Raw genomic sequence first — 26756 nt, forward strand, 5'->3', positions numbered from 1 at the left:
AGAGATGGTTCTAATATGCCAGAGGGAGTGCCTTGTGCTTTTAGTGATTATTCTACAGTTGCACTTATTGCTTTGAATGCTAGTAAATAGAAACGGATACTTTTTTGTATATATTGAGTGTATATTGAATATGTTTGGAGGTGTGAAAGAAGCACAGCTTTAATGGTGCATGGTTGAATCCAGGTTTTTAATTTTAGTGTGGCTATTTCTTGTTATCAGGCAGGTTCCAGTGCTTCAATCAGTTCTTTTTACACTGTGCAGAATTTAAGAAACACTCATTTAAATAACATGTGTGTGTGTATCCAGTGGTTTGAGTGTTGGACTAGGATTACAAAAGACCATGGTTCAAATCACTGCTTATTTATGAAAATCCACCAAAGAACCTTCAGCAAATCATACGCAACCTTAGAGGATGCAATGGTAAAAAAAAAAATCTGGAAAACCTGAACAACCGAGCCAAGATAAATGGCTTGACATAGGTTAGAGCTTACTTGAAGACACATAATAATAACAACTATTTTTTTTAACAAAATATATTTGTTTTGTTCTAGGGTAGAAATTTGGTGACCCGTGAGCTTGGTTTTTTCCCAAGTGATGCTGTAAAACCTTGCCCATGTGTAAGTAGAACTAAACAATAATATTTGCCAATATAATTATTTACAAAAACATTTGCAGTGAGTTTGTGTGATTCATTTGTATTAAACCTGCTTTGTGGGATGTAAATTATTTTTGTAATGTTTACATGTTTGTGTGCTATATTTAATGTTATTTTAGAATCTGTCACTGTAAGGTTCACAGCTATTAGATTTAAAATTATATATATGAAATACATTGCCACAAGAAATGGGTCTTCACACTTAGTAAGTGAAATTATCTCATTAGATTTCAGATTCAGTAAATTCAAAGCCTATAGCAAATAATTTGTGCAACCACTTGGCTGTTTTCTTCAGAGTGATGTTAGCATATTCTGATCCTAATACATTTCCTAGTCATACTGAGTTATAGAGAGAGATTAGATCACAATAATGGTTCCAGAAATTAATATTGAAACTACAAAAGTTGTCAAATCAAAGTTCTTAGCCTGTTATGTCCTGTGATTGCATGCTTTCACTTTACTTGAACACTTCAATTTATTTCCCATGCATTTCAGAATATTTTAAGAGTATCAACTAGTAAATCAACTTGAAGTGCATGCTCACATCATTTGGTCTAAGAGCAAAGTTCTGCATGAGAAGCTCAGTCATGGTCAGACCAAGACTCTAGGGGCAATGGCTCCAGTTCCCTAATTTAAGACTAAATTGTTCAACAACATCCCTGCTTCAGTGAGAGTACAGATTTCTCAATGCTAGAGGGGGATTTCAAGCATCTTTTCTTAGATTTGGTGAAAAAGAATATCATGATATTTTGAAACATTATGTTGAGAAATGGTCATTTGTTGCATGATTTTGCATGTGGAAATATTTTGTGAAAAATTTCCTGGCACAAAATAGTTGGTGCTACTGTCCTCACCTTTTTACCTTGTTTTTTTTTTTACTCGTGTTCTATTTTGAAATGGTCATATGACTGGTCAAATAAATAAATACTATTTTTGTTGGTATGAATTTCACACAAAAGTTTGTGAACAAATTATTTTTGTTAAAATGCCCCAAAGCATGCAAAATCACCCACACATTTATAAGAATCTTTCTTTTTCTTCGCTTACCCATCCCTTTTTAAAATACACCACATTTTGTCCAAACAGTGAGGCACAAAGTAACTTGCAAAATGGAGAGAATTACAATGAAAAGAATTTCATACGGTTAAAGTCTCAAAAAATTGAAATGTAAACTGTATCAAACTCATAATCTATAATTAAATGCAAGTCTAGTAGGGGGGAAAGGCTTGAAATGATTGGTTCTTAAATATGAGAACAAAATAAACAAAGATGTACTACTTCTTTTTAACCAGATATCATGTTACTACTAGGCGTATAAACATCTCTCACTTTTGAATTCATAGCATTTCTGATAATCCCATTCACATTTTGTTCCTTGACTTTATGTCAAGCTTTTAGATTTTGTGTTTTCTTAGTGCACTGAACTATAGACAATTTTAAATAGTTTTTATAGCTTCTGAATTTATTTGTGCGGTTTACCAAATTATCACAATTTTCCCCCATTGGCTAAACTCTGATTTTGTATGTATGTGTGTACGTGCACATTTTTATCAATTTTCATTATAAATTACGCTCATTGTTAGTTTCTTGGAAAGGCCCTGTAAGGATTGCAGTTGCATGAATGTTTAAGTCAGTGTGTGTTTTCTCTAAATAAGTCTCATTAAATGCAATATATATATATATATATATATATATATATATATATATATATTCTTCAGGAATGATCAGCTGCAAAGGCCAAGTGAAAGCAGTCTTGGCTAGGACAGTATTTGGCAGAGTGGAAATTCATAACAGTTAACAATTCTAACAGAAAACAATATATGAATCATAGATATCTCCATCCCCATCTCTGGTTGAGCTGCACCTTCTCCTCCCACTTGCTTGCTCAAGGCTTTACCCAGTAGTACAGCAGCTACTCAGCCTTTTATATTGCTACTTCAAAGGAAGGGGAAAGTTGTCAGCATCTATCTTTCTTCATCCCCTATCCTAGTTCACTTGTGAACAGATTTTTGTGTCAGAAATTGTGGAAAGTTTGGATAGCTGATCCTCAGATACTGGAGTTTTGTAGTAGTGAGATGACCATTCCCCTAATATGTTTTGAACTATAGCTCCATTATTGTTTGTCACTTCTGAAATGGACAAAGTTGCCATTGGAGACACCTTGAAACTGGAATAAATACATGTTCTGTTGTTGTTTAGAACTTATTACAGACTTGTAAGTCACATTCAGAAGTATCTGTATCTTGTGGAAAATAACGAAGAGATATTTATACTCACCAATTATAGTGTCATATCTCAAAACTGGTAGTGTAAGGTGAAGTATTTAGAATTATAAACCCCAAGATCCCATAGGGTTCAAGTATCCTGTGTAGGAGTTACTTTGTTACTGGGAAAAGAGTGTTGGTGAAGAAGGTTAACTCCTGTCTCCATGATCATGTCTATATGAATTAAAAAAGAGCATTATCCTAAAGCTGATGCTGGCAGTTCTAATGATGTATGGTTACTTCAGCTAAGTATTAGAGTTTTTAGCCCTTAACAAACCTTGGCTTTGCACTAAGCAAAGTTGTGTGTCACTGGAGTTTGCAGGAGTCCAATTCAGCCCGATCTGTTGTCCACATGTACACTGTTGCAATCAAAGTTTCCCTGTTCTGATCAGTACAATATGCATTTAACTGCTGCTAAATGCAGATTGGCCACAGCACTCTCTGAGGTTGTATCTTCTGAGGTCAAGAAAGAGTGAGTCACTCTGCGCCATCCTTGCTAATCATATGGGTGCCTCATTTTGACCTCAGCACAGTAGTTCTGTAGCCAGTGAAAAGTGGCAGAGGTGACATGGAGATCAGGGCCATCATGGCTGATGAGGTCTCACCCCAGCTGGACTGACAGGATATTGATACAGCATTGTTGAAGATCTGGCTCAATCTATGTGACTGGCATTCCAGTTGATCTGGGACCACTCCTGAGCATAATACACCAGACTGGCCATGGATTAAATGGCCAGATTAGTCAGGGGCCATATGATGGTTCTACCTCAATGGGATCTTTGCAAATAGTTGAAAATGAAATGCAGATATGTTCAATCTGATCATGCAGTCAATGTAATGTTTAATTTGAAATTTAATACTTCAATTTTTTCTGATTTCCATGTTAGACACAAGCATGTCTAACTTGTAGCCAAATGTGTCTTCCGTCACTCTTTTTGTGTTTCCTTCTAAATTTGGTACAGCAGGCTAAATTCGTTTTTAGGTCCAACTAAAGTAAACATATTTAAATAAATAGAATCTAATAGGTTGCATTTGTTTCAGTGGCACTTCTCTATTTGGAATTGGATTTACTCCGTAATGTTTCATGGTTACAATTGACATAATTGATATGTTATGACAGAGGGCAATCAACAGATATCAGATAAAGGTTGTCAAATGTGCCAGTCACATTTTTTTTATTCAAGTAGGAGAATGGATGGGAATTTAAAAGATCTGAAAGGAGAGTGTTATCAATGAGTTATATGAGTTGCTGTGAAATATGTTCCTTTCTTATCAGGGAGAAGTTGTGTTGCATGAATCTGCAGTATGAATAAACATCAATCCTCAGCATATTAGAGACACATTGTTACTAGAAAGATAAATTGATGTTTCACCACCATTCACCTGAAAGGGCAAAATATAAACATTGTTTTATGACAAACGATAAGACTTGGAGATACTAATACATTCATCAACTCTTTGAAGCACCATAGCTTTCTATTATTATCAAATAACAGCCTTTACAACCAGTCCATATAAAACTGCCTAGAAACAGTATAAAACACATTTATCACAATGCAAGATGAGTAAATATTGCATGAAAAATGTCTTGAGGCCTGGAATATTTATAGTATGCTTTCCCCCCAGATAGTTATGATAGGATTTTTCTGTCTGCAGTTGGCACTGTTTCCCCCAAAAAACATTTTCAAGCTTACTGCATGTACCTTTGTATACATTTACCCCCATATATAAATTGAGGGCAGGTTTGGGGCCCAAATTATGGATTTTTATGTCTTATGAATAAGTCAAAAGTTATTCTGTACCAAAAGTTATTTTTGAATGTTTTGCCCAGACATTCAAAAAGGCCAGAGGAAGAATGAGTAATATAGACAACATGTTTCCCTTCCTGCCTACTTTGTGTTCAGTTTGCATATTTTTGGGATGGAATCATATGGATGCTTGGTTTGTTATCATAATTTTGGACGGGGGGAGAGCAAAAATAATCTTTGGAAGTGTCTCCCCGCTTTTCTGGAAGGAAAGGGTGTTGTAGAAGAGTTACAATTAAGAGCTCCGTAAAAACAATCTAAATAATATTCACACCTTGTCCTTACGCAGCTACATTCAGATCACTCTGTTACATATATGTAGATGCACTATTAAAATACTGCAAAATAATGATTCAAATGGAAGCCATCAGTTCCGCACCAGCTGTTGTGAAAAAATCAAAAACAGAGGGAGTGAACAACTTGATATTGGCTAAATAGCAAACTGTCAACATCCTAAGGCCAATATTACTACAGGTGACAAGTGACTGGCAGAACCCATGTCATGCTTGGATATCACCACAACCCAGAGAACGAGAGGGGACAATAAGTGTCACCTCACATTCCTGGGCTGCCCTGGTATGGAAAAACATGAGATGGCTATGTAATATCTTTTTTTTCAAAGATAGTTTTGTCTCTTCTGTAAAATATAATTTTGTTTTGTTGAATTACTGCTCTGGGTGGAAGTGTAATTTTTTTAATGTATTTTATGTGTTGTGATGAAGTAAAGAAGGAAATCTATTAGTAAAAGGAGTTTATGCAGATTTCTACAATAAATATTTAATTGTTGTACAGGGTCTCCTGTTATACAGTTTTAAGAGGTAGTTGTGCTGATTGAAATAACCCCTATTTGGTATGATCCCCACAATAATGTAGTGTATGTGTTTTAATCATTCATTTTTAAGATGTAGACTGATGGAATTTCATGTTTCTATGTTTGGGAATGCTCATCTAGCACTCCACTATTTATCTGGCATGTCAAAAATGTAAACAGTTAATTCTAATTTGCTTCTGCTTTTTTGTTTATTTGTTTGCTTCTTAGGTCCCTAAACCTGTGGACTACTCTTCCCAAACATGGTAAGTAGTTTCAGTCTTTATGGACCATTTTGGTTTTGACTGGATCTTAATTAGGTAGCCTGAGATTTAAAAAATGGTAAAAATAGAAGTCTAGTTTATTAGGTGTCAACTTTTCAATCTTCAGATGAATGCATTTTGTTGTGTTGTTGTTTGGTCGTTTCCGACTCTTCGTGACCTCATGGACCAGTCCACACCAGAGCTCCCTGTCGGCCTTTACCACCCCCAGCTCCTTCAATGTCAATCCAGTCGCTTCAAGGATCCCACCCATCCATCCTGCCCTTGGCCGGCCCCTCTTCCTTTTTCCTTCCATTTTCCCCAGCATAACTGTCTTCTCTAAGCTTTCTTGTCTTCTCATGATGTGGCCAAAGTACTTCATCTTGGCCTCTACTATCCTTCCCTCCAATGAGCAGTTGGGCTTTATTTCCTGAAGTATGGACTGGTTGGATCTTCTGGTTGTGCAAGGCATTCTCAGAACTTTCCTCCAACACCACAGTTCAAAAGCATCTATCTTCCTTCTCTCAGCCTTCCCTATCGTCCAGCTCTCACATCCGTAGGTGACTATGGGGAATACCATTGCTTTAACTATGTGGATTTTGTTGTCATAGTGGAAAATATACATGGCCGAGCAATATTTTATAAGTGCATCGTACTGTTGAATTTTTAAAAATGCATGCAGAAGGATTTGGGCAAATCATGAAAAGTTATTTTTTTTATATGTAATTGTTTTTCACAATTCCTTACAATGTTGGAAAACGAATCTGTTCTCTTTACTTTTTGCAATATTGAAGGTACATTATTTGTTGCATTGCTGGCAACTTTTCAAAATATACTGTATAGTTGGAAAGAGAATAGCAAAACACCTGGCAAATTCTGATCAAAGTATGGCAAAATATGCCTTGGTGTACACTTTAAAATAAATTGGGAAAGCCACATTTTTTTTACCTCTTACACCAATAAGGAAACTTTGTTCTCACTCAGTATGCTACTTTTGGAATGTTTTTTTTTTTTGTCTTCCATGTCTCCATACATAAAAATGCGCAAGGAACTTTGTGTTTTTTTTTAAAAAGTAACTCAATGTCTTACTTTTAGTTACTTCACCCACCCCAAATGTTAAAAAATGACAACAATGTAAGAGTAACCTGGAAACACCATTCATTACACTAAAGAAGTTTAACACCATCATCAGACACCATTTTTCTTTTTAAAACATTCCTATGATCTCATTACCCCACAAAATTATGTGTCAGGTGGTTCACCTGAAAATACTGCTTTTTAAGCTCATGTCTTCCATTTTGAAGGATGGCATTGTTAATGGACTTTCTTTGTTTGCAGGTATGCAGGAACAATGGAAAGGCTTCAAGCAGAGACTGAACTTATTAACCGAGTAAATAGCACATATTTAGTGCGTTGTAGGACAAAAGAATCGGGTGAATACGCCATTAGCATTAAGTAAGTGGAATATATTTTTTTCTGGATAAACATGTTATTATTGCTATAATAGATGTCCGAATGTTTCCAATTTGCTACATTTCCATATTTCATCTATCTTTCTATAAATGTAAATTGTTTATGAAAATCTAGATGGTGTGATAAAAGTTTTAGAATCTAGATGGTTTGATCCAACAAGTGATTCAATGGAAGGTAGACATGGCAGGGTGGGGTTGAAGGGGCAGTTTCGGCACTTCTTGATTCTGTGTGGGTTTCACATTATGGGAAGGGGGCAAAACTGAATTTTTGTAATTTCTAATGATAACTGTACAAGATCATAATTCTTTCAGGGGGGGTATTCAGGCAGACTTGAATACCCTCCTAGAGGCAATTTTAACTGGAAAATGTTGATTTTTTTTAAAAAAATCAGGATTTGGGGGATTTGGGGACTAGCCCCCCCCCCCCAACCTGGGACACATAGAATTCCTTTGCATTAAGGTCCAGTTGCAAAATAATCGGAATTTATCCATTTCTCCATTCCATTACGACATTCTGTAATACAAAATACATGACTTAGAATGGTTTCCAACCTTTGTTCCCCTGAACTTCAGCTTCCAGAATTTCTGACTATTTGTCAGCCTGGCTGGGATTTCTGGGAGTGACTAATTGTTTATCATAGAGTTTTCCAAACATTTCATGTTGGTAATATTTTTTAGATATTCATGATTTCACAATACAGTAATTCCATTTTACTCACAAACTGAATAAACCCCTTGTAAAAGATACGGACATGTGCATTAATTGTAATAATGAAATGTATGGGGCACCACATATCTCATGAAAACTTTTCATTTATATATTTTTAAAAATATGATTTGTAAGATAATAGCATACACTTCCAAGATTTGTGTTATTTATGAATGTATTCATCTGACACACCTGCACACTGCAGCTGATATATTAATGTGTTGCAACAAACTGTTTGGAAATTTCTGGTTTAACTGTTAGAAATGTTCTGATGGAAGAGTGATCATTAATGCTGAAAGAAAATTTTAAATTACTAATTCTGGAGTAGTTTTTAAATCTCAAATTAGTTTCTTATGTGTTGAAGGAACTGCTGCATTAGTGGAGAAGTTTTGAATCCAACTAACCCAAGGACCCATATGTATGGGGGGGGGGGCAGCACATCCTTTAGCTTCTTTCTCAAAGGCAATCCCACCCATTCCCTTTTAGGCATCCTTTTTTTCTGCAAGTCATCACTACAGAAACTTCCCTAATGGCTTTTCTGACTTGAGGCACAAATGACTTTATGCTGGTTAGCATAAGGTGATTTAATGTTCCATTTGCATTTTAACTAGAACTGATTTGACTACAAACTGACTCGGATAACAGAATATTTTCTCTTCCTTTAAATGGAATGTAACTATAAAGATTTTTTTTTAAAAAGGAAATCTTGCTCATTTGTTTTGTCAATGTGAACATGAATGCAGTCATTATTATGAAATCCCATAATTACATCTTGCTGGGAGGGCTTTTTGAAAATCTGAATTAAGGCTATGTTTTCAGACAGACGTTAGTAAATGTGTTTTGTTAATTAGGTGTCAACAGTGTATTGGCAAGAATCTATATTTTGTTTTAAGAATTTATTCATCTGGTGGTGGGGCATGGCCTCAAGTAATTATCGATCTTTGCTGATTAAAAATACATTTGTATTCATAAGTTATTCGTTGCCCACAGGTACAATAACGAAGTGAAACACATCAAGATTTTCACAAGAGAATGCTTTTTTCACATTGCAGAAAATAGGAAATTTAGAAGTTTAATGGTAAGCATGTTTTTTATTTTTCCTTCTCCTCTCACCCTTGAGATCTCTTTAAGTTGATCTTATAGATGTTCTACAGGGAAAAATATCATAGCAGCATGATGCTGAAGCAGTCTATATTTCTTATCAGTGTGATGCATAAAAACACAAAAAGGATGTTGTTGGAGAAGTCCAAGTACTTGTCTAGACCAATAGTTTGGTTCATCCAGAGAACTAGGACACCAGTGACCAGGGAAAATGTGGTAGGAGTCATAGCAGATGCAATGCATCAAAAAATGGGGGAAGTTACTTTCGCGGGGACAACTAAAATAATTTGTCAAATTTTATGGCTAATTCCCCTAATGGCTACAGGATTATGGTTGTTGTTGTCTAGAAGATTGTAGACAATCCAAGCTATCTTATTCAGGTTGGCTGCTAAATGTTCACACTAAAGGTGGCTTTACGATGTGTTACCTTTTAACATACTGTTTACATTCACAATCATAGGAATAATTAAAGTGATGAAGCTGGCACCCTACTAGAACAAATAGTTATAAATGGGGAAAAATATCAATTTAAAAATCCCACAATTTAAGGGCAATAGCACAGAAATAGACCCTTTAAAATAGGAATGAGCAACTGTGGAGGACAAGGGAGCTGCACTGATTTTCCCAGGGATTTTGGAGTATCTCCTCTCACTAAAAAATTAACTTTTTTTCTGCAAACGCATTCTAGGAGATTTGGGAGCATCTTTCAAGACTTTTCTGGCCCCTGGGAGGAATTTGGAGGCAAATTGTTTTTGGACAACATTTGCAGAATTTTGTTTTAATCTCTGGGGAGTCCAAAGGAACTCCCAAAGTGTAGAAAATAGCCTCCACACTTTCTGAAAATAATTTTGGTGCATTTCAGAACCAAAACTAGTTTTTGAAAATAAAAATTATTGTGAGACCACAGCCCTGAGGATCACATGTGTCCCATGGCCACATTTTACCCACTCCTGCTTTGTAAATAACACAATTGGAGGTCAGTATTCAGTATGCCTGATTAGAGGTGGACAAATTCCATATGTCTCACAATCCTACAGAAATAGTCGCCCACACATATGCTAGATATGGGTCATATAGTCTTTTTTCTGCTGCTTATTTGTTTTTGGTAATAATGCAAATGAACATATAGTGATGGTGTTTTGATTAACTGTCCAGACATATTCCTAGGTATTTGCTTGCTTGTTTTCAGATGTTATAGCCCTTGGCAGGCATTCCCCTCCTATATTCCCAGTTCAAATTATTTATATTCTATTTCCTTCACTGTTTCACTAGCGAGTTAATGGGTTTTCTGACACTTCTGCTTCTGTTGAGTTATTATTTTACATAGGTATAGAAGTGAGGACTTCCAGACCAAGCAGGAAGTGTGAGTGAGTGATGTTTCTGTTTGTCAGCCTGCTTTTGAAGCTGATGGACATGAAGATTTAAAAAAGAAATGGCAACCATTACCAAAGTTTCATGTTTGCCATTAAAGTTATTGCTTCTAAAGTGGTCCTGAGCCATAATGATCATTCAGAGGTTGGCCCAGCTTGGCAATGTTTGTGTTTTATAAATAACACTTGGACTGAAGCTTGGGCTGCCTAATTGATTTTGGTTTGATAAACTTCAGTACGGCTGAATAGAATACTGGATGAATTGCTGATGAGATAGAACTTTACAGTAAATAAACAGTCAGCCCGTGTTTTCATTTTGAAACTCAAAATGCAGTGACTTGAGAAAGCAGAATAATTGGATGTTATGCCTGTGCTTTGATATTTGGACCTAATTCCTCCACTCGCAGTATGTGAGGACTCCTTAAGGATTTCTTTAGACTTACACAATCAAGATTTAGAGAAAAAAGACAGCATGCTCTTATCTCCTTGTAAAACAAATTTCATGGTTTTATGAATCTGTATCTTGCATACTTTTCTGTCCCCTTATCTCTTTGGCATCAATATTAACCATGCCGTCATATGCAGGACCACCTTCTGAAGTTTCTGTTTAGTTGTGCCAAGGGGTGTTTATCTGACAAACACCGTATCTTATATAAAGAAATGAGGAATTAAAGGACATTTCTAAGGATAAAGTTATCTTATAATAAATCTCTGTGAAAAGTTCTCTTGAGACTTTTGTCATTTTGCTGGGTTTTTTGAATGTTATGGAATCAGGGTATTTGATTTATATTCTGATTCATAGTAAGAGGCCCCTAAATGAGGCATAATTGATAACCAGTGGTTCAGTAAGGTGCTTATTAAGGCTCCATAATGACTACCTCTCCATGTTCTGGCCAGTTTCCATTTTGTCCTTTCTAACTCAAGGGAAACTTTAAAAACATGACTTGATAACCTCAGGACTGACCAAACTTTAAAGTTTGATGAGGTCATAATCTATTTGTTCTTTGTTGTGTGCCTACAAGTTATTTCTGATTTATGGTAGCCTTCAAGTGAAACACCTGTCCTTTGTTCCTGCCTTGGTTGAATAACAGAATACCTTGACTTGTTAAATTTAAACTTGGCAGCCAACCCTTGTTGTTGTGTCCTATCAAGTTCAAAGCTACTGTTTAGCAAATACTCAATGTATCTTATGTTCTGAGCCTCTGTGTGTTTAGGAGTAAGGAGTAAGATCATTTGAATGTTGCAAGGCTTCATGTGTTCTCTTTCACATGGCACAGTTATACCACTTTTAACTGGCATAGTTACATTGTACTGGATATTACCTGTGGAACTCACCTGCCACAAGAAGTTGAATTCACTACTCCAAGATGTATTGATGACCTGTCACTTTGATGGATTAAAAGAGGATTCAGCCAGTTCATGTTCGGTTAGGACCATGAAAGGCATGGAAGTCAGGATAACTATCTATCATCCCCTAGCATCAGAAACAGGATACGTGGCTACAAATATGGCAACTGTAGTGGCAAGTCATATCCTGCTTATTATGAACTGATTGACCATTTTGGAAACACTATGGCCCCTTCTACACTGCCATATAAAATCCAGATTATTTGCTTTGAACTGGATTATATTGCAGTGTAGACTCATACAATCCATTTCAAAGCATTTAATCTGCTTTGATAATCTGGATTATATGGCAGCATAGAAGCGGCCTAAAATGGACTAGATCAGCATTTAGCCTGGTTATAACAGGGCTTTTCTTTTGTTTCTGTAGTATTAACGTTTATATCAGATCAACAGGGTTTTCATCTTGCTTTTCCCTGAGGTTGATCAGGGAGGCTTACAAGATTTTTTCCGTTATCCTGCAGAACCCTTTGAGGCTTACCTAGGGCTTGTGTACATGGACCAAATAGCGTACACTGACTGTGTCATTCCCCCAGGCTAACTTTGTGATCTCAAAGGACTTATCTCCTTATTGTGAGGATTCATTGGGTTAACCCAGTTTTTTTCTTCTTTAAGGAAAAATCAAGAAATACTATGAAGTTTGGCTGAAACTCTAAAGCAGCCTTACAGTTTGGGAACAGAGACTTGATCTGATGCTAACTGGTTCACTGTTCTGTTCTTCTGCTGCGGCCCCAATTCCTCTAATATTGGCAATAGGGACAGGGACAGTAAAGCAACCATCTAGTTGGGCCAAAGTGGTCTCAGCCTAGTTGGTCCATGTACAGTCCACCCCATGACTGCTGCAGTTTGGGGAGTGAGTGTGTGGTATCCTGTGAGGCCAGTCCGAAGCGTCTCTGCTCCAAACTGGCTCCGTAATATGCAAGCAGTGTAAATAAGCCTCTAATCGGCTTCACAGTTAACTGTGGATTGAAACACAGATGTCCGTGGTCTTAACAATGTGCATTTACTCACCCACATTGACTGTCAAAGGATAATTTAAGATCTATATTCAGGAGCAGGTTGTTTTCATTTCTTGAGAAATGTATACGTGGGCTCCTGGTAGTCACATTAACTGCTTTTGCATGAAAATTCAATGGTGGTAACTTATAATAAATGTATCTGTCATGGGGAAACACATAAGAACTATGATTATCTCATGCCAGTGGAAGCCCTGAGTATATTGATCCTCTGACATTTTCTGACACTTGAGTTCTGTCATCCCATTTTATATTGCATGCACCTTCTGACTTAGATGCGGCTTTTGAAAGTACATTGTTACATCTTCTGAAGACAGCAGGACAAATTGCTCTGACCCGCTCTTAATATCATCTGATTAAATACAAAGAGCTTCTTATCTCCACCTTTCCACTTTGAGAGCCAGCCAATGTTGTGGGCAAGGGGTGTGCTATTACCTGATACTTCTGTACTTTCTGTACTTTCAAATAATCTTGCAAGCAAATATTTTTCCTGTCTTTAAAAAAAGGGAGAGGAGATGGGGCCCGTAACAGGTATTCACCCTGTGTTTCTAGTGGCACAAGAAAGATCCAAATTGTATTACTGGAAAAAGTAAATACATGTTTAAAAGGGGAATTTTGTCACAGAAATTTGCTCTTTTCATTTTATAAATCAGGAATTTATAATAGAAATCATTCATGCACACATAACTGCACCAGTGTGAAAATACGCAATAGCATATTTTGGAAATTAAGGTAAATCATGAACAATTATTGTTAGACCCGTCGCAAACTAGGCTCCTGCGGGAGCAAACCTTGCCAGCACGTCCCTGACGTCATGAGACTCCGCCTCTCGTCCCGCCCCTTTCTCCGCCCCTTTCTCCGTGCCAGCGTGGTTTTTCCTTTGCTAGGGCAGCATTGCCAGCGTACTCTCTCAGTTGGCAGAATTCAACTGTGAGAGACCGCTGGCAATGCTGCCCTAGCAAAGGAAAAACCAGTGGTTTTCTTCTCTAGCACAGAGAAAGGGGCGGAGAAAGGGGCGGAGAGAGAGGCGCAGTCTCATGATGTCAAGGACGTGCTCGCAAGGTTTGCTCCCGCAGGAGCCTAGTTTGCGGCGGCTCTTATAGTCATTTAAACTCCACTTTTTCTTTCCACAAAGGAGACTTAAAGCAGCTTGCATTGTGATATCTTTGATACGAGGAGGAGGAGGAGTAGCTGTACTAAAACAGTAGTAGTTACACTGATTGAACATTTATATAGTCATCCACAAAGACCCAACAATTCTTAGAGATGTTTCCCATAGATTTTTTAAAAATACTTTTATTCACAGTTTTTCTATTCATGTAGGTATCCTGTGCCACTAACCCCAGGATAAGTGTAGGGACTACTGTAGATCATACATTCATATATTATATATGATCAGCTTTTAGGTTGTGTCCAAAAAGTTTGTTAATCATATGCTTGACTTGTTAATCATGTGCTTCAATCATACTTGACTGTTAATTATGGCTTGGAAATCAGTGGTTTAAGTGGATGACTTAAAAGTGAGACTTGGGCTAATTTTGTTTTGAACCAATTTGTATTACATGTGAAAACAACAAACAATTTTGTTCCCTCTTAAAAATGAACAACTTTATTTTGGTGTAAATATTAATGGACCACCATTCATTTTATCAAATGAAATTTATTTAGACATCTTTGTAGGAAACAGTGAGGTAAGAAGATAGTGAAATGCCAAAGATACAGAACATGTTTACCTTAATTCTGGCCATTCGTTTTGGATTCCACTGATGAGAAGCTACTAGGCCTATTTTTCAACATTATGTGCATGTCTAGAGCAATAGCTTTGGGTTTATAAAAAGATAATTTATTTAGATATTAGCATATGAGAGGATCAAAGATGATTAGAAGCTTCCGTAAGCTTAATTTCGAATTGGCTTATTACTTCTGGACTTGGTTGGTAAGGAATATTAGGGCTCAAAAACCATCACCTTTTCTCTTTGTATGTTCAAGTGAGTGTGCATATTATTGCCCCTTGAAGATGCACATCCATAAAAAACTACAATGAGGAGCAGGAGATGGATTTTAATCAGAATGGATCCATCCCGTTAAGGATGGAAGAAAGAATATATTTCCATGTTCATTTTGCATATGTTTGTTCATAAGTCTGCATTAATGTTTGATTTTAAATCCACGTGAAAATTTGCATTTAAATAAGGATTTCAGAGCCTATTTCCTCTCAAAATATGTATTCCAAAACATATTGTTATTTCAAAAGACAGATTTTTAAATGCACATTAAGGTGATAATAGCATCTGAAGTTTCTCTGTGAAAGCCACTGGAAGATTAAATCTTTAGTCACCTATTAATTTGGGAGGTGCATACCTGGTCACCTTGTACTGGAATTCACAAATGTTACATTGCCAGGCATATTAAACAGCAGGAGCATGCAACACTTGAAGAATCAATATGAGTTGACACCAGTAGCTGCCTGATGGAAGGCTGCTTGCTCTAGCGGTCTGATCATATAAACATAATTTTAAGCTAAAACGTAATTAAGATCCAGGGCTGAACTGCATATGGGCCTCCTGATGTTCTTGAACTGCAAGCCCCAGCAGTCTTAGCCAGGTTAGTCAGTGGCGAGGACTGCTAGGAACAGCTTTTAAAGAGTTATACTTTACCCCTTCTCAGTATGTAACTCGATGTGGAAACATTAAGTGGAAAATTTTGACAAGCAAGTTTGCTACATGGAATTGGCTATGTGGAGATATTCATTTGACATTTCAGGTTTTGGAGAAAATTGAGCTTCCTAGTTATCTACAGGTGATAATTTAAGGCAGATTCAATTTATGTATCAATTTGGGCAAATACACCTCCAATCTGATTTTTCCATATGACATCTCATTCCCAATGTCATTGCCACTATTTCCATTCTTGTTGATATTGATGCATGTAGGGTGAGACCCACTCCCATTTTTGTAAGACTGTTTCTGCTTAATTACCTAAGAAAGAAAACATTTCCTCCAAAATCAGATGGGCAAAGTGTGACCTTATGGACCACATGCAGGGCCCAGCTTGACCTCCAGTGATCCCCACTATTTTCATTTTTTCACTTTTCAAAGGTCCTTGAAAAAACTTTGCATATCAATCACTCCTGGGTTTGGGAAAACCACCCATCTAGGCGTAAAATAATTTGGAAATCATGGTGGCATTGTTCCTTGTGCCCCCAAGAAGATGGATTAAGTTAAAAGTATTGGGACAATTCTCAGCCTTCTGTCTTCAAGAATTTTCCCACCCAGCTTGAAAATAAGCGAAATAGTGAACCATAGCAACAGTAATAATCTCATCAAGGAAATAGTAGACAGGTAAAGGTCCAAAGAATTATACTTCTTCAGGAATTTTGGCATGAAATTCTTGCCCCTGTCAGAGGGGCTCATAATGACTGAGAGCTTCCCCGTGCATAGATGAATAATATTTTAGCAATGTCTACAGCATGGTCATTTTTAATATTAAGGATATATTTTTTCCCCTGAGATAAGTGATCCAGGTGTAAAATGGATAGTACAGCTTATTCTCATTTGATGTTGTTGTAAGTACATCAGATATCTTTAATGCTTCGTTTTTAATGAATTGAATGGATTTTTGAATGCAGTGCTACCTGTGTGTAACTCAAACACTCATGCTTCATTCAGATGGACTTTTTCTCTTGTAATTCTCTGTTTAATCATGTCACTTTCACCAAGTGTCTATTCAATAACAGTAAAAAGAAATACTGCTGTTCTTCCAGTAGTATTCCATTACATTTGGAAGAGTAAATCTCTCTTTTCTAAACTGCTATAACCAAACAATGTAAGAAGAGAATAGTCATTAAACTTACTATCTGTTTCCTATATCTTCTGCTAGGAACTTGTGGAGTATTACAAGCATCATTCCCTCAAAGAAGGCTTCAGAAGTTTGGATACAACTCTTCAGTACCCATACAAAGAATGTGAAAATTTGCTTGACCAAAGGAGTAACAGAGCAAGTAGCAACTGTGAGTATTCCCATTTGCCATTGTTCTAATAACAAAAAGAACAGCAATATATTAAAAACTTCTCCCATTTTGCATGTTTGACTTATAACCAATTAATATGATAATGCATTTGGCTAGATTTTCTTCTGCAGCTAAGCAGAATCAAGATCTGCTGACAGGTTTATGAACAGGTCCTGTTAGACTTCCTGACTGCCTGTCCTTAAATCAAATCAGCATTCAAACATCTATTAAAAATGTAAGTGAGCGATTGATTTGTAAACAGACATTTTGCATTGGTTGTGCTGTTTCGGCAGCATGAATTAATAAACATGTAGTTCTAATCTTGCATTTGGCATTCAAATGAATTATTTGTTTGATTTAAAATAACATGCAGTAAAGTGGAATTGCTGTGGAGAACCTTAGATTCATAGCAATTCCATTTATACTGCTGTTTGTTAAGGTTTCTAAGTACAGAGGGCTTAATGTACCCATGAGTGTTTAGCTCCAGCACCCATACAGATACAAAAATGTGGATGGTCATGTCCCATATTATCAAATGGTGATGACATTGTCATTTCTGCACATGCATTTTTTACATCGCCACCACTTAATAATATGATGATCCACGACTGATTGAAATTATGGATCCTGAACCTATGGATCTGGAAGTCCCACTGTAGAACTTTTCTGGATTCAGCCAGAATATTCAGAAGGAAACCTTTGTGTAGAAGTCAAATCATCACTGAACATGCAAAAGAAAGTCAGATAGAGAGGTGCAGACAATGTATTAATAAACAGAAAAGGATCTGGAAAAGGCTTAAGCATCCATTTGGCAAGTGCTCTTTTTTTCAAATCATACCTTTTGAATACTGTTTAGAAGTTCATAACCTCCAATCTCCAGTGGATTTTAAAATGTCAAGTAGGTAATATTTTAATACACCTGTTTAGGCTGAATATGAATAATTTGGGTAGCCCCAAATGCACACACAACCAACCCTCTTTCCCCTTCCATTGAAATGATTAATAAGCTGCCATCTTTTGAACTTGGAATAATAGGACTAAATCTATCCTTGTAGTAGAGATTGCTATAGAACTACCATCCTTTGTTCCTTGCAGCCATTTTTACCCCCTGAAAATTGTAATAGCTAGTTGAAACTGAGAAAGGACATTCCAGTTACTCATGGCTTATATGTTGACTGGTCAATCACTTTTTTTTTCATTTTAGTTTTCATCACTTAGCAATTCTTATCCCCCAGTCACATTTGGTTCTCATTTAGAAGATTATGTCTGTGGAAGAACATTTTGTATACTCTCATCTGTGAAAACCAGCCCATTCTTCCATCACTGAGATGTGAATGTAGTATTTGTGATTGCATTACATTTCACCAATCTGCATTTTCAGGGATCAGATGGCATACATAGCGAGAAAAAGACTCAGACCTGAAGCTTCACATACGAAAACACTTCTAGCTTGTGCTTGTTTACAGAAATGACAGATCTCACTGAGTTAATACTATAAATTTTAAAATTTAAAATCCCTTTCCACCCTGTTCTTCATTCTTTCTGTTTCCTTTTGGACATTTATGGTTTTGCTGTGGACTTGTCTATATTTTTGCCTTTTGTCTTCCCAATCCTCTAATGATTTTGTTTTCAGTTAATGTCCATGCATTTCTCTTTTCATGCTCTTCCTTCTCAGCATTTACATTTTCCCTTGTCTTTCTCTTGTGTCACTTTACTTCATAGGCAAATTACAAACCTTTCTCAAATTGTCTGGTTTTTTTTTTTTTTTACAAAAAAATTGAATCATTCTTAGGTAGAGGTAAACACAAATATCATCCACACATCTATCTTAGAGCAGTAAATACAGCTAATGTTAGCCGTCATGTTTTATGGCTTTGCAGAAGCACCGCAAACAAATATGTGCATTGATGCAGCAAGCTTCTGGCTGTTAAATAGTTTGGTTGCAGACAGTGGAACACCAATCAGGACTTTCCTCTCTTCTCTCCCTCCCCACTTCCCATCAACAACATTGTAAACAACAATGTTATGGGTAATAGGAATGAATGACTGCTATGTTTTTTTACTTCTCTCCACAATTTGAATGGAATTATTGCCTATTTCTGACTACATGCAACCTGTAGTCCATAATGTTAGATACTGGGTTACTGGGTTACTTCTATTTTTATATTTTACTGTAATAATGCATAATCTGTCCCTATCTTGAAAGGTTCCAGTATTTTATTTATATGCTCTGTCAAATAAAAAGCTAAAAGCCTCAAAGTCACTTTTTGCCACTTTCCCCCATATTCACATGGTTATTAAAATCCTAACTAACCAGGAGACCTTCTCCTTTTTATTGATTGGATTCGTCTATAGTGCAAGAAATCAGAACAATTCTGGTTTATTTCCCTATGAAAAGATTTGATATGTTCTGTCATGGCTTGTATTTAACTTTTTCTGTGACAGCTTGTATACAATATCTGTCTTCCTGGTTTTGTTTCCCTTGCCAGATTTATCAATTGAAATCTATAGGTGGTAAGAAACCTGAGCTATTGTCTTCCTGGAGTCAAGGCTATTTTGCTTTTAGAAGAACCATCATTTTCTTGTTTCTTTGTCTTCAATCTCTATATAAGGGTTTTTAAAAAGAGAAATATACCTGCTTGTGACTCTTTTAGCTCACACGAACAGAAGGGAGTTGGCCAAGAGATCAATTGAGAACTACAGTCATAACCCCAAAACAAGTTTGTGCCATAAATGGTCAAAGGGAAATTGATTTTCCTGGGCTTCCTACCTTAGCAGAAATGAAGGTTAATAGTGTTGATACTACAAAAACAATGAATATAATCTGGACCCATTTCAAAAACAGGGCTCAGTACTTCGTATAGCTTGTTTAAAGTTCAAAGTAGCACTCAGAGCAAGTTCACTGCCCCAATGATATCAGAGCTACCAGTCTCCATTGTCCAGCTGTGGTGAAAATAGTGGAAATTGTATTGAACTAGATGGGATGGCTCTCAGCTCTTGGTCACTTATTTCTATTTAAAATGTTATTGTGGCTATACCTGTCTCAATTGCTATGATTATTATGAAGTTTACAACAGCCCTTGTTGATTACATAGCTGCCACAGTAAAATTGATATGGCATTATACTGTAGCAAGCCTATTGGCTGATTTGGAAGAAAGTTCAAAATATGCCCTGCATTCTGTGTCAATAGAAGCACAAGGACATTTAAGAACTATAGTTTGAACCATTTTACCATAAGTAAGTAAAATAAATGGATGGGTGCAACCAAACAGACCACATTCAGAGAATTATGTCTTTGCTCAGTAAGCTGACTTAGGAACAAACATCTTGCCCAAATGGCTTTTTCTCCTCCATTCATTCTGCAAACTATCACATTGGCAAATCTGTAATTAATAGAAGTTTCATCCAAACAAAAAAAACAAGGGTTACTAGCTTTATAGTGCACGCTATACAACCAGGAAGTTGTGATTTCCTGTTTTATACAAAGTAAGGGGCTATGGATAGACCTTCAGTACAAGCCAGAGGTTTTAGCCATCAGTTCCTTGTTCAAATAAAATAGAAAATAGAGTTAATTACATGTGACTTCTACATTTTTCTGATCATTGTAAAGATCTAATTATCTTATTGACTGTGAGAAGAAAAAACTGCCTCATTACATGTCTCCTGCTGGGCGGAGCAATCCTCCTTTTGTCACAAGTTGGCAGCATTTATGTGGCTTTGCGGATGCCATCCTAGACATGTTTGACCTCTACATGGGACAGTCCTTGCATTTTGCTGGCATCGCCTTCAGGGATGTCGTGTGTTTGTAATTTCCCGCTACCCTTCTTTATAGGCTGTAGATAAATCCCCCAGAAGTAACCCAACATAACAAATTTGAATGCATCCATTTTCAAAAAATGTCGGTGTTACTCATGGCTTCCTCTGCTTGCTCATATTTCTTCCTGTGAGATAGCATTGGTGATTTCATTGGTGAATGACGATCTTAGTCCTTTACTACAACTGCTATACTGGCTTTTTAATGGTTTCTGTACCAAGCATAGGAGGCACCATCAGCAGGCTAGAGAGTTAATTGCTTCATTCGGCACAATATTAGATACTAGTCCTGGGTTTGTAGCAACTAGTTGGGGATTGGAATTATGAAGTGTACAACCTCTGTATTTCTGCTCAGGTAAGATAAAATACTATGAAATTCATGGGGTTTCCATAAGTTGAAGGCAGCTTGAAGGCACACATAAGAGCCAAAGGTACAGATTTGTGAATATGTGGAAAGGGCAAAACTCCCATTGCTACCACATTTCTTCAAGATAATTTTGCTTCTTAATATCAGAGACTTAAGTTGTAAGATTACTCTTTTGATATTACTTTTTAAAAACCAGTATTTCAATGTCATTTTGCTTCTCTCTCTTTTTTCCCTTCTTTCTCTAAGCCCCTTCTTTGTTCTGTGGGTTTTCTTTTGTAACTTCTCCAGACTACAGCTTTGTTCCCCCTTCCTCCACTCCTTTCTGGTCAGGTACTGCTTTACTGCTTTTATATTACTTCTCGGTATGCTTCTGTTTTGCACATCCAACTTTTCCATATGTAGTGCAATTTAGGGAAGGGACGGATTCTGTGCACATACACATCCCATGCACACAATTTGAGACATGTCTTCTTCTAGATGTTTTGGAGAGCCACTTAAATTTCTGAGCAGTATTGTAAAAATCAAGAGTATATCTTCATTACACCACTAAAGCAATTTGATACCACTGCCATGGCTCTGTCCTATAAAATCCTGCGATACCTAGTTTGATGCCATATATAGAATGCCATATTTAATTCTAGTACAATCCCTGACTTACATGGCTGGAGCTCTCTAGCAGAGTATTCTAAATACTGCACAGTGTAAGGAAAACTATAAATCTCCTTCAAAATGAGTAGGCCCATCCTTAAGTGTACATTGCACAAAAATACTTTAATGCCCTATAAATTTACACCTGTTCTGCCATAACTGTTCATGAATAAGGTGTTCCCATTGATTCTGCAATAACAAGGTTTCACAATTTGAGTGACGTTTGCCAAGGCCAAGCTAAATCAAATATATGGATGCGAAGATTTCAATTATCATATTATACTATTTTCTGTTTGGAAATAGCATCAAACAATGAGAAACCATATTTTGATGACTCAAATATTCGTCCCATCCCTAAATGAAACCACATTGCAACACCATTCTGTTATATAACCCTTTGATTCAGAAAAAAACATTTAACATGTCATTAACTTTTTGCATGTGCATTGTCTACAAGTTGATTCTTTCAGTCCATTTCTTTCTAATGCACTTCTATGGTTTTCCTTATTCCTTTTGCACTTTTCTTGTTATGTCAGAACTATTTGTATTTTGATGTCTCAGAGGAACACAGTTTTCTTTTCTTGACTTTAAGAGCTGTGAGAGCTCTATGGATGTGACTATTGCTATATACAGTATGTCCATTCAGGTGTGGAGCTCAGCAATTCTAGAGACTAAGTGTCTCCGTATTGTATCACAGTTCAGTGGAACATGTATGGGGAATATGTGCTCTGATAGATTATGTTGTACTACAGCTGTCATAATTTCTTACTGTTAGATGAGTTTAATGTAATTTGGAATCTCAAAGGGCTGAAGGATCACAGCTTCCTTAGCTCTGGTTCCAAAGCTGGAAAAAGATACCATACATAAAGAATAGCCATTCATAGTAAAAAATGTAAAAAAGATACAGTGGACCTCCAAAGGCAGAGGGCATCCTACTTTACTAGAAATATATAGAAAAGCATGCCTTAACATGTTGCCCTCTTAGATGTGTTAGACTATAGCACCCTCATTGCAACCAGAATGGCCTATCGGTTATGTTAAAATACTGAGTAAGTGGAAGAATCCTTGTGATCTTTTAAAAAAAAGGCAACAGATGTAAAAAGCCAAACTCAATCTAGCTTGATTTCCCCACTGTCCCTTCTCAGCAATATATTAAGAAATAAGAGTTTATCAGGAATAATTAGGGGATCTCATACTGTCTTTCAAAAATATTTAAGAGCAAGGTGTTGAAAACCTTTTCTCAGGTTTGAATAAATCTGATGGACAAACCCATTTCATTATTTGCAGGTACAACATGGTTCTACATTTGTTCCAAAAATATGTTTTTTTTTTAGAATGTTATGAAATCTGAGAAGTTACATCTAATCTGTTATCAAAGAGAAATACTGTGTAACTTGTGTAAATTATCAAGGAAACTTGAACAAATATTTAATAATTGTGAGACTATGAGGAAACTAACCAGAATTAGCTAATTAACCAGCGTTCAAACTCATATGAAGCATATTGTACAATTAAAACACCACATCAATTCCTTCCTTTTTTCGTAATCATAATAAAACTTATGGACCCCAATGAAATTGGATAACTGTAGGTTAAGAAAAAATAGTTACTCAGGCAACACATTGTTAAGTAGATAGTGGAAGGGTGTCCCAAAGCTCACATGGATCAGGGTCGTAGATAGAGAGGCCAAGCTGATGTACCTTTGTTCCTGCCATTTTAAAAAAATGGATCCATGGCAAAGTGGAAGAGTGTTGGAGATCTCAACCCAGTGGATATCCGCTTTGAGTCGCCCAAGGGCTGAGAAAAGCGGTATATAAATGAAATAAATAAATAAATAAATAAATATCCTACTGTATATACTGCAGAAGTCTAGAAATTTTAGGGTTATTATAAAGAAAAACCCAAATGGAAAACCTGGTTGACTTATCCTTGGGTGGCACTTGTGTTTTCCCCACACCACTTGATGTCCCCAAACCCTGTTCTTTTCACACACCAGAAGAGCTCCTCTGTATACATGGAAGGAAATTTGAATTGGGGAAGGGGAGTTACAGTTCCTTTGGCAGCCATGTGAGCTGATTGATGTTTTTCTGTCTAGTAGCTATAGAAGAGTAATTAATGAATTTATGGATTAAACTGTCTTCCATCTTAATTAAATGGGCATGGCTAGTATATTTCTGAGAGACTGAACATGGTCTTCTTAAAACCATCTAACTGGTAATAGTTTGAAACAGGATGCTGAATCAATCAAATAAAATGATATGCATAGACCATAAGGAAGGCTGAACGAAGGAATATAGATGCTTTTGAACTGTGTTGCTGGAGGAAAATTCTGAGAGTGCCTTGAACTGCGAGAAGATCCAACCAAGTCCATACTTCAGGAAATAAAGCTCGACTGCATATTGGAGGGAAGGATATTAGAGGCCAAGATGAAATACTTTGGCCACATCATGAGAAGACAGGAAAGCTTAGAGAAGACAATGATGCTGGGGAAAATGGAAGGAAAAAGGAAGAGGGGCCGACCAAAGGCAAGATAGATGGATGGCATCCTTGAAGTGACTGGCTTGACTCTGAAGGTCCATGAGGTCACAAAGAGTTGAAAGCGAATAAAAAAATAAAAAACAACAAAGACGCTCTTGTTGCTGGAGTTCTGTATAATAATAATAATAATAATAATAATAATAATAATACAATTGGCGTTGACAAAATTACCATCTGTCAGCTGGAAAAGGCCACCCTATTTGGATCTGCACACATTATTCACCGATACATCACACAGTTGTAGACGCTTAGGAAGTGTCCGATGTGTGATCAAATACAAAAGCCAGCATAGTGATCTTGTTTGCTGTGTACTAATCTTGTTCTGTATCAAATAATAATATAATAATAATATATCTTACCTGCCTCTCCTCATGGCTTGAGGTGGATTATAACTTAGCTTAAACACATAATCATCATAAACATTATATAAAATACACATGCCTGTTGCTCCCATTTTTAACACTTGCTCCTTTTTTCCCCTGGCATAGTAGATGTACTCCTCCTCAAGAGACATGGAGGACCATTTGTGGGCTTTGACACCTTTTGCAGAGAGGCTTATTTAATGTGCAGCTCTGGCCATTCATTGGTAGACAGTATTTACATACTGGAATGTAATCCAATATCAAATAGCAAATTTACTCTCTATTCATTCCCTTCGTCTCTCAATATTTTGTACTCCGATAAGCATATTTATATTACTAGCTGCTTAAAAGGATTATGCATTAGGTGCTATACTGACAAAAAATAAAGGATATTTCATTTTTCAGGTGATGATTTGATCTTAGGCATTTCAATTTTGGTCACTGAAGTGTGTATAGTTATTATTTTTTCAAAGCATAGTGTCTGCTCCTGTTATGGGAAAGCTATCACAGTGTGTAAAATATTGCCTTTTGGGTACCACATGAGTCTACAATAAAATTTGACACAAAAGCATGTGCAGCAATTTTGGAATCTAAATGGTGATCTTTATCATAGCTGTCTATATATTTTTCTCATTTGGATGGCATTTTTATATATATCCTGGCTTCAAATTGGGAAGAGCTATTTTTGCTGTCTCTGAAGGCATATTGAAGAGCAAGTGGGGCAGAATTAGAATGTCTACGATTTTTGCATGAGAATAGCTTTGCTGTGGTGAAGGAATTTGGGCTTAGTAAATATAACCTTAGTGTCACTACCATCAGTATCATCATCACCACCATTCCTAATTTCTCTGATTTTGATCCTAGCTTTACACCCAATAATCTTTTCATGATTATCTGAAAAAGTTACATCTAACTCCAGTATTTAGCTGGGAACAGTCATGTGTTTATCTGTCTTACCTGAACTCCTAATTCCTTTTCACAACAACCTTAAGAAAAAAAAGTGCTCAGGGGAAATAGATAAGCTCAAAGTCACCTAGAAAACTCAGAACTCGGGGACACCTTGATCTTCAAGTCCTGGTTGAACACTCTAGCGACCACTGTCAGGGTGTGTGGGGAACCTTTCACTCCACGCCCCGCATTGCCCAGCTGGGCAATCCCATAGGGAAAAACGTCAACTTTATGCCCCCCCCCATACTTCCACCACAGCACCACGTTGCTGTGGTGGAAGTATGCTCTTCTTTGCTGCCCCTTTAAGCACAGAGCCCCTCTGGAAATAGTAACCATGTAATGGGAGTCGAAGGCTCCATGCTTAAAGGGGCGGCAAAGTGAAACATGCCACCGATACTTCCCCTGTCTGATGAGGTTACAACTTGGCAGTTGTAAAGGGTCAATATGTTTTTTAAAAACTTCTGCAAACCACTTCCTTAGTGAGCCACGGGGAAGTGCTTTTGTAGGCTGCAGGGAAGCCCTTTTGGGCTACGTCCCGCCTATTAGCCATACATTGTGCTCTTAGCAGTGGCTTTTTTAAAGGTGTGTTTGTTTCAAATTTCAGACAATCCTTTTTAATTCCTTAAATACAAGATATATATATATACACACACACACACACACAAATAGGTCATTTGAAATTAAGCACAGAGGAATTTGACAAAAGGAGTGCTTCGGTTTGTACAGTGTATGTGTGGTTACCAAATGCATCCCCCCCTTATGCCTATTTTTAAGATGTGTTCTGTTTTGTATTAGTTTTCACAAGTTTTATATTTCTTTTATTGCTTTCCTGCTTGATTTTTGCTTTACCTATTTTATTTATATTGCATTGTTTCTCAACTCTTGCATCGCAGTGCTGGCATTTTGACCGATAACTCGTATATCCATAAATAAAAGAAATGGAAAAAGCTGATTCAAGAGAACAATAGCTGCTTCTTAAATGTTATTTCACCTCCAGCAGTAATTGGCCCAACTTTTGGTGTCAAGACTATTTATGGGATAATCCCCCCGTCATAAGAGGGCATGGCAGTTAACCCCAAAACTGCAGTGTTGATAATGCTACCCACGATTTTTGATTCCTCAGCAGAGTTCAGAGTCTGTTCTTTGGCCTGTTCTTTGAAAATGCTGTCACATCAAAGAGGACTATAATAGCGTGTCTTCTGTCAT

At 36.8% G+C, this 26756-nt stretch overlaps 1 protein-coding gene across 2 annotated transcripts in view; it reads left to right on the top strand.

The window, feature by feature from the left end:
• VAV3 (vav guanine nucleotide exchange factor 3) overlaps positions 1-26756 on the top strand; it is a 193810-nt gene that overhangs the window by 158706 nt on the left and 8348 nt on the right. Inside the window, exons 21-26 of one of the 2 annotated variants that reach the window (XM_060774052.2) lie at positions 552-617; positions 5764-5798; positions 7131-7247; positions 8964-9051; positions 16744-16873; positions 21301-21384. In XM_060774052.2, the coding sequence (XP_060630035.2) occupies positions 552-617; positions 5764-5798; positions 7131-7247; positions 8964-9051; positions 16744-16873; positions 21301-21384 (520 nt within the window). The remainder of the gene's footprint in view (positions 1-551; positions 618-5763; positions 5799-7130; positions 7248-8963; positions 9052-16743; positions 16874-21300; positions 21385-26756) is intronic. The other variant, XM_060774053.2, reaches the window with a different exon arrangement.

The sequence above is a fragment of the Anolis sagrei genome, chromosome 4 (assembly GCF_037176765.1).
Source record: "Anolis sagrei isolate rAnoSag1 chromosome 4, rAnoSag1.mat, whole genome shotgun sequence".
Lineage (NCBI taxonomy): Eukaryota > Metazoa > Chordata > Lepidosauria > Squamata > Dactyloidae > Anolis > Anolis sagrei.